This window comes from Asterias amurensis, chromosome 7 (genome assembly GCF_032118995.1).
Source record: "Asterias amurensis chromosome 7, ASM3211899v1".
In the NCBI taxonomy this organism is placed as follows: Eukaryota; Metazoa; Echinodermata; class Asteroidea; order Forcipulatida; family Asteriidae; genus Asterias; species Asterias amurensis.
Window position 1 is genome coordinate 2,844,914 of NC_092654.1, and position 9,468 is coordinate 2,854,381.

Here is a 9,468-nt window from a genome sequence, read left to right on the forward strand (position 1 = left end):
AGTCTTTCTGAAAGGTTTAACAACAACACAAACACACAAACATCACACATAAACAAAATTAGCTAGGATTGCTTAAACGACCTTACCATACATCTTTCCTTCGTCTGAAAGAATGATTTTTCGTCGACCACAGGGCGGGTAGATGGCGAGCGCTTCTTGGAAGCTTTGCTCAATGTCTGGACTCCATACTCCCTCAGCATCATTTGCCAGGTCTTCTTCATTAGTCTGGCCCGGTGAATGTTGAGGCTGTTGACTGGGAGCACTCTGGCTCCAATTCTCCGATGACATGGCCAAGCAGGGTCAGACCTTGCAATGGCGTCTACATTACAAAAATAAAACATAAACAGAACAATATTATTACTCCAATGTTTTCAAAGTATAGAAACAAGAGATAAAACCACACTACCAAAAACAATCAAAGTTAGCCTATATTATGTTTTCGTCTCTTATCACAACTGAAGATCAGCTGTTGTTATGTTCTACCACGGAGTCCATGGTTCTAAACCAGGCCTGGAATTTCATCTTTGAGAGGGCAAGACCATTTTCACTTTGCATGTCTATTGGACACTTTTGAAGGGGCACTAAGGCCAAGATCAGGGGCAACGGATGCCAGTAGAGTAGATGCTTTAATCAAAACTGTTGAAGACGGGCAAAGTACTGTTTGAAACACCAAGAACAGCTCATTCCATAGATAACACTGCTGTCCATAAGAAATGTTTAGGCGTAAACCCGCAAGTTCATAATAGTTAATTCCTATTATGCACATCATGCAAAGCTTCAAAATCATTGCATTGTAACTATGTACTTTTAATGTAAAAAGTTTTGTCCTCTAAGATATTGCATTCTTAACTTTGTAACTAAAAATTCAACAAATAATGCATTTCCTAGTACAAGTTATTAGTATTAAACGGGAGGTTTATTGCACCAGACAGACGAAGTTGCTAAAGGGTCAGTCCAGTTCCAGGTCACGACATTTGGTTCCTTGAACAAGACACTTCACCATTATCACTTCGTCCTTGGGATGGGATGTTACATGTATTGCCACTACATGGTTTAGTTATGCAATAGGTCCCATGTGTTGTGTAATGCATGTAAAAGAACTCAGTACACTTATCAAAGCTAAAAGATGAGGGGGGGGGGGGTTGCCCTGGTGTTTCTGACATGGTCAGCTACTGGCCTCATGACCCTGTAAACCCTTATAAGGTGTCAAGTCTCAGAATTCAACTGTAGCTCTGCATACATGTGGAAAAAATTATAGACACTTTCTGTCACCAATAAATGGTATTGGGTGTGATTAAGTGCTATCATATTCAGGCCTGATACTTCACGGGAGGCAACAAAGGCAATTGCCTCTGTGTCCCTTGGTAATTGCCTTGGTGCCCTTGAAATGCTACATGTACAGTAGAAATTTGCAACTGCATCATAGGGTGCCCTTTACCAAGAAGAAAATGCCTTGGTGCCCTTGCCCTTTCAAAAACGAAGCATACAGCCTTGCATGTTACTAACCTTGTTTAAATATTGAGGAAAGTGTTTTCTAATGTGTTGTTTTATCAGCAGTACAAAACTGACTTCTAGGAAAACAAGGTACGTACCCCATTGATCTCAACATAAAATCCACATGTTCTAAAAATGGATTATAAGTATGATCATACTTACTTTACTTCAAGTTGTATGGGTTTGATTTGTTTCCAAGAAAACAAGGTAAAAAGATCTTAACATAAAATCAACAAGTTGAAGGCCTCAAATATCTTTCTTGAAGGGGCAGAGCAATTTTCCTCCGGTAAGGGGGCAGGGGCACTTCCATGAGAATTATTTTAGTTTGAGTTCTAACTTTGCAAAGGGCACAACAGCAAAACACAGTCTATTTGAATTTCTGTGGGTGTCTGGGTTAGTTCGTTAAATGCATGGGTTTGAATTTTTTCCAAGAAAACAAGGTACACTATGTCATAGATCTCAACACAATCAACAAGTTTTGCAACAGTAACCATACTTCAAGTTGTATGGGTTTGATTTCTTCACAATGAGATAAGGCTTTATCAAATATCTAACAAATGGGTCAAATTTCATGCTCTCCACCAGGGAAAGACTGCAGGAGACACTCTTGTGTCAAACGACCCCTTGTGTGGGGTCAAACCATTGCATGTTCATCTCCTTATTTTTGGCACAAAGATAATTACATAAACATGCATCATTCTCCCTTAACAGTGGTCAGCTGGCCAAATGCCAGTTAAAACACCCGAGGACCAGTCAACAGATACTTTTTGTGGTCTGGCTGGATAATTCAGTGTTGAAAGGCATCCCCGTTTATATTGACAAGTGCAACAAGCTGATGAGCCAGAGAAATGAAAATTAGGGCAAACTACTTCTACCTCCGTGTTCAGACAGTCTATTTGAAATCAACTCAAAAAATCATTTTCCTGGATGTTACAATTCTACTACAACTATTTACAACTAATTTTAAAATTCCTAACTGCCATTAACCAATTTCAGGGCATCTATAGCAAATGCACCATAATGCACACAGCAAATATAAAGTGAACTTGCCCAAATTTCATCTTGAGCTGCTTTTAGGAGAAACAAGCTTATCACAACAAAATTACGCTAACCAGAATAAAATACCTCTTTTAAAAGCCAAAATGATGTACAATTTGTGACTGGTATCCTCATTGCTGCTAAGCAGGAATCTTCTAAGTAATATTTTCTGCATTTATGAAATTGGGCCCCCTGGTATACACCTGCCTCTGAACTGGGCATAAGGCACCCAAAGCACTGTCAGGAAGGGCATTGAGGTTTGCTGGGGGACCAGGATTGCACACAGACATGTCAAGGCCATGTAGAACCCTGCTAAAGTGCAACAAACTATGGGAGCCCAGTTAACTGCTAAATTCAACAGCAGGCCTGATATGCTTTATGTTTTTGAAAGGATCAGGGCACCAAGGCATTTTCTCCTTGGCTGAGGGCACCCGACACATGTATGAGGAAATGGTCAAATTCTACTGTCATTTCAATGACACAAAACAATGACACAGGGGCATGGAGGCAATCACCTTAGTTGCCTCCGTGAAGTATCAGGCCTGAAACATATCCAACAACTTATCGGTAAGCGTGTTCAAGATCATAAACGATAATATGATGAAACTGCTGGCCTTTTTAACTTTGAAATCTCTCTCCCGGGGTTAAAGATTTCAAGGGGCTTTTTGCAACATTGTCTTCAGTGCTGTAGAAGTAGACCAATGAGCAGGGTTTACATTCTCATCTGGAGAAATGTTGTGGCAATTTGCAACAATGGGCCGAAATACAAGAATATCTGAATTTAGATAAAAAAAATGTTAATTTTCTTATCGATTCCAACTGTCCTCCAAAAGCAGTGCTGCGAAGATTGTTCAACGACAGAAATATGCACTATGGGTTTAGTGTTCAGTCTTATACTCCATTACCTTTTAAGGCTGCTGATTAATGTGTTTTTCATTTTAGCCAAGTTTTTTTTTCTTCCCTCGAACAACAGAACTCACTTAGGGTGTTTCACGCTGATGTATTGCGCTCTGAGATTATTAAGCTCATCCTAATGAACACAAGAGTCAAGCGGAGTAGAGCCATTAACTTGGACTAAAGTCCACAATGCCGGCTTCTGACTTCAATTTCCATACAAATTACACCTTTTTGGTCGCCACGTTTTTTGTTTTGAATGACTTGATCAGAGAATTCTCCTGTTGCTATGTACTCAAAACGGGTTGCCGGACATGCACAAAGCCGGAAATGAGGTTCTTCGATAACACCATAAGAAGTCATCAACATCTTTAAATTAGCAGGGAGATTGAAGCTTATAGTCGTTTTTTGCCCAACAATTAACATGACAATCACAAATGCAAGAATGCACAGACTTCATACCAAAAAAAATTCCCAAGGGGGCAAAAAAATGCTTCAACACTTTTCAATTTGCTTTAGGGCCTACTCATACTCACAAAATTTTAGTTTTTCCTCCCAGAAAAAAAACCCTGAAATAGTTAAACTTATTAGTTTTTACACCGTCATTTTCAGGGAAATGTCAGGACAATTTTACGAAACAAAAAATACATTGTGTGTGCTAGAATTGTACATTCTATGTTAACATGGACAATATTGACAGAGTTTAATTGGGTCTGAACTATTTTCTTTGACTTTCCTGTTTAAGCGAAGTAGGTAAAATCCTGCGGCCCTTACAGGCCACCCTGGGTATTCGGAATAAGGCATTTGTGGCAGCTTTGGTCTCAAAGTGAATTATGCTTTCTCTGTAAAAATTTCCACCAAAATGTGCAATCATCACATTGTTTTATCAGAATTTCTCTTTCATACTCCAATGCCAGTCCTTCAAATCAGAAATGAGTACCGTATCGAACAAAATGTTGCTAATTATTCAGAATTTGAACAAGTCTCTAAATTATGAGATGGATTTAATACTATATTATACTAAGTGTGTTCATTCAAACAAAAAAATTAATTAAATTAAAATCAGTTTATTTTTTAACTACAAATGACGGAAAAAATACTTGTGATCACTTGTTAATCAAACAATATTTCAAACTGTGGGAAGATTTAATTCAAATTGTGTACATAACTAAACTGTCCAAACTGGAGACCTTACATGTTTAAAAAGGTGAAAGTCGGACCCCTGTCTAGTGTAAATTTTGCAAATTCGGCTCGCTATTAAATGTCACCTAGTTGTGATAAAAATTAAGCTAACTTGTTGCGACAGAAATCACTAAATGATGTATATTCTGTTGGATTTCTAACTACATCAAACATACCAGTACATGACACATGTGCATGTAGAGTATGTCAATGGAGGTCCAGTACAAACCATGGCCATTGATCTGAAACACACCACATGAAAATAGTACACTGTGAATCAACGATAATCATAAAAACAAAATCCAGTTGATAAATAAATGACAGATCCAATGTAAACACACTACACAAATTGTAATATCTTTGTACGTCCGTTTCATAAGTCCATTCTCGCTCCATAAAAATTATCTTTCTTGGAAGCGCACAGATTCCCCAATTCACGCCATTCTGAACAAAGTGCCAGCTGATGCACTGTGCCATTATTCACTCAACCGCACACAGACAATGCGTTCATGGCGCAAAATCGCAAACCACAACAAAAAATGAGTCACCAAAACATACCAACACAGAAATATAAAACACAAGCTCCCGGACGACAGATATAACCTCAGACTTGTGCATATTTTTAACCCGAAACTCCCCGACCAAAAAAACCCAGCGGAGACCCCTCGAGAGGTTATTCGGGTAGTACGACCCCAATGCCAAATTTGGAGACAAAACTGCGGCAAGCAGGGGCCAACTTGAGGCCATGCAGCCGCCGTTGATACAACGTACCTCCATAGCGTGTAGCGTGTATGTATACAGCCCCTGTGCATACTGCATACAATGTTGTTGTGTACCACTGCTCTGTGTGTGTAGTGTAGGATTGCCAACTATGCGAGCGAACAATGTTGGGAGACATTTTTTAAGTAGTCCACAACACGAAGCAAGTCAAGGGGTCCAAAACTGCCTCTGCTATCTCCAGTTAAACTAACAATGGCCTCTCAAAAAGGTGCATTCTCGGGAAAGGAAGACTTTCTCTTTCATTTGGTGCCATTTAGTCATCGGTGAGACGAAGCGTTGCGATGATTTCCAAAGCAGGAAAATGAGACACAAGTTTGAAACTTGTTCCGGAAGTCCGCACTCGTGAGTCGGAAAATATGACAAAAATGCGAAAGATGCGCCAAATTCACCTGCGAGTCACAATCGAAAACCTCTCGAATAAGCATGAAAAAGAAAACCACTTACCTAAAAATCTTTTGTGGAGCTTATCAGGTAACCAAGGCACTGGTTCGGTGAGATTCAGGACGGAATTCCCGGTAAAAAGAGCAATTTTGGTGAGGATTTTTGGCGTTCCAGCGATGGGGAAGAAAGTATGTGTGGAATGACGTGTGGTATGGCAGACAGCAGCGCCAAGCGTAGCGCTGCAGGGGGTGGGGCCACGCGGATTGGTCGGTTGGGAGAATTTAATATTTAATCAATCAATTATTTTGCACCTGTTACACCAATAAAAACCCTCCCTTAGAAAAATACATAGTTGATCATAAACCATTGTTTTAAGTAATACCTTATTTAAATATAACGGTTGGGGTAAGGGAGTTTATGCAATTAGTCATCGCTTTTGAACAATCTGAGTAGGTTTCAATGATTATTAAACAGTTGTGACGAGCTAGATTTGGAAAAAAGCGCGGGACGATTATTTACTATTGAAAAGTTGGAAATAAATGGAAATAGAAAAATATGGCTTTGAATAAAGCTTTACAAAGATAAGTAAATGCCAAAAAATTTCCTCCATTTGTTGATAAAAACACTTACGGTATTTAAATAATTGAATAAATTGTGAATCATTGAATTAAATATGGGAACGCCCCCAGCATGTATTATTCATATTTATTTATTCATCTAGTTGTTTCTTTCTTTTATTGTATAAAAATGACTAAGAATAATTTGCTGATTTACCATAATCAGTTTCTATAAGACAACAAATCAATGGGCCTATTGTTCTTGTGGATTATTTTAACCATCTTCTTAATAACAACACTCCTTTTCTCCGTGACTTCATGTAGTGAATAAAATGGTTAATTTGACTAAAGAAATTGTATATTTATCTCCTTATTTGTTCACAATAGTATCTTGACTTATGTAATTTCAATATAATTATTATACAGAAATGTTTTTAATTATTGACTAAAAAGTTAATTATTGATAATACGACAAATATTGTACAAGAACAAAATTAATAATCATAGTTTGAAGATCAAATAATCTTTGACTTCGAAGTCATATTTATTTTTAATGTGTCAACATTTAAATATGCTTTGCATCAACGCACATATCATACGCAATCAATTAGAGGTGTTAACTGATGAACAAACCGTACGCCACATCTCACATGTCCAGTCACGCACTATTGTACGTAGACGCAGTTTACATGTCACCTGTAATATTAATAATTCATGTAATTATTTTATAATCTCCATTGTGATGACAACGGAGTTTCGTATCTACTATGCAATACAATAATTCTCCTCACGTCCAAAGCAAACAATAGCCAACCAGCAATTGGGTGATGTCATCGTTTAGGCCTCGTCGACTCAGCCCAGAGGGGTGTCAGTGAAGTTTCGTGAGGGTGAATGTTACGAGTCCACACAGCCACCACATAACACAAAGCAAACATAAGACACTGTTTTGACTGCTCGCCCAGGAAATTACTTTCTATCCGAAGAGTCAAGTTCCCCTTTGGACTGAAGCGGTTATATCTAAATTGGTTTAATCATTGACCGACATTCTGTTATTTCCTGAATTAGAAATACTTTATGATAGGGCAACACCTTCTACTCGAGGAAGCTTCCATCCGCGGACTGAGTTTAGAGGCGGGGACTATAAACTTGTCTGAGTTAAACCACCAGGGGCGGGCCCAGGTGTTTATTAATAGGGGGGGACTTTTAGGGCTACTTTCTAAGTTAACAATTTCGGTAATCCTGCCAATGTTTTTAAACAAGTTGTCGATGCGTTGCTGTCAGGACAAACTTGAGGGCCCTGTTTTTGTTTTTGTTTTTTTAAAATATTTATTTAACATAACAGTTAACACGATTTGCTGGTGCAATCTTTGACTAGAAGCGTTTTTACAAACTGTTTGTTAACCAATTTTAAAATGAACGAGTTGAAATGGGGGTAGGATGGGTGGGGTGGGGTGGTTGGGGGGGGGGGGGGCGCTTCACCTACCCTGTAATCAAAATTACTTGCTTAGTAAGAGTACTGCAGCTCAGGCAGCTTTGGAGAGTATAAAACATTATGAGAAACCTTTCACTTCAAAGTAATGCGTTTACGTAAAAAGAGATGTTTTATCTCAAAACTGAATCTGAGAAGCGGTGACGCTTCTCGGATAATGTGTTCCATTTGCAGATTATTCTTCATGCGTGGACATAATATTATAACCGCCCAGGTTGTCTGCATTATCTGAAACGATACCACCTTTGAAGTAATTTATTTTACAGGTTAGTGTTGTGGTAAATATCTACAAAACATATAGGATTGAAACAAATAGTTTGTGCCAATTACCAAATGTATAAAACCCCTTTAACTACTGGTCAAGGTGTATGCCTATCTAGGTATAATGAAAACAAATACCAGGATGTGGTTATCGATAAAGCAGAACGGCTGAACTATTTATACTAACGAAACTAAACTCAAATGACGTCAGCTCTCATACTATTACTACCTTCTGAATAAAAGCAGGACCAATTGTGTGCGCTGTTGAAGCAAAAAATGAGTGGGGTACAATTGGAACAATGTAAACTTATAACCAGTTATTGTTGAGCAAGACTTTTCTGCGCTAAGCAAATTTTTGTGCTTACACCCGCAGGCTTTATGAAATTGGGTCCATGTTACAGTCACCCCTTGTTATATAACGAGCACTGTTATATAAAAAGTACGTTCTAAAGTTCCGAATTTACTTTCTGTTTCGTGTTTCTGTTCTGTCCGAGAAAGTTTGCAAGTCCTACAGCGAGATGTTGTTATAATGAGAGTCGTAATGCGGCTACTTGAGGTTTACGCCCTTCCTAGAGCAGGACATGAACCTTGAACCTCCGGATTAAATACCCCTTGTAGTGACGGGGGGGGGGGGGGGGGAGCATCAATTAAATCACATCATCAACTCAAAATGAGCATACCATGCAGGAGATAGGGTGTTTTGTTCAGGACTATAACTGGGCATTTTATTATTGTTGTAAAAAATATAATAATGTAAAGGTGATTACCTAAACGCAATCATCAACATGTACATAGACTTTAGAGAAATTAGAGAAAATACATGGTTTACATTCATACAACACATATTATTATGTGACCCAGTAAGTATTATGCTGAATTATTGCCATATTATTACAAAAAATCAGGGTATAATAAGTTATGAAAGTAATCAATAAATTTCAAAATATTCACGTTTAATTGATGGAAGAACTAAATTCCTGTGATTGGCCTAAAATTTACCTTAATGGTTATTACATATGCTAAAACTGCAAGCTGACAAACAATTCTGTGTGGTCGTTCATGTCAGGTCCCCAGACGTGCACGTCAATAACGAAATGGTTATTGTCTCATTCTGTAAAAGAGGAACAGACTGGATTCCCTTGCAGCCTTGGTTTCGTTGTTCCTCCATGGTTTGAGATGAGAGGAGGAAAACCAAGATGGACGCATAACGTAATGTAGCAAATTCACTCTAAAACAAATCGAAAGCCACGAACTGTCTTATTATGGTTTAGTACCCGACCTACAGAGCTATATATTGAAATGTTGTATCTTCGTAAAAACACTATAAAGACGCACCCCCCAAAAACCACCCCCCCCCCAAAAAAAAAACCCCCAACATTAACACATACACAA

The 9,468-nt window shown here is 38.4% G+C and overlaps 1 protein-coding gene across 5 annotated transcripts in view; it reads right to left on the minus strand.

Annotated features, from left to right (window-relative positions):
• Positions 1 to 5,962, minus strand: part of LOC139939304 (transcriptional enhancer factor TEF-1-like) — a 41,486-nt gene extending 35,524 nt beyond the window's left edge. For all 5 annotated transcript variants that reach the window (XM_071935075.1, XM_071935077.1, XM_071935076.1 and 2 more), the window contains exons 1-2: positions 5,833 to 5,962; positions 87 to 319 (exon numbers count right to left, since the gene is read on the minus strand). In XM_071935075.1, the coding sequence (XP_071791176.1) occupies positions 87 to 288 (202 nt within the window). In that variant the 5' untranslated portion in view covers positions 289 to 319; positions 5,833 to 5,962. The remainder of the gene's footprint in view (positions 1 to 86; positions 320 to 5,832) is intronic.
• Positions 5,963 to 9,468: the final 3,506 nt, after the last annotated feature.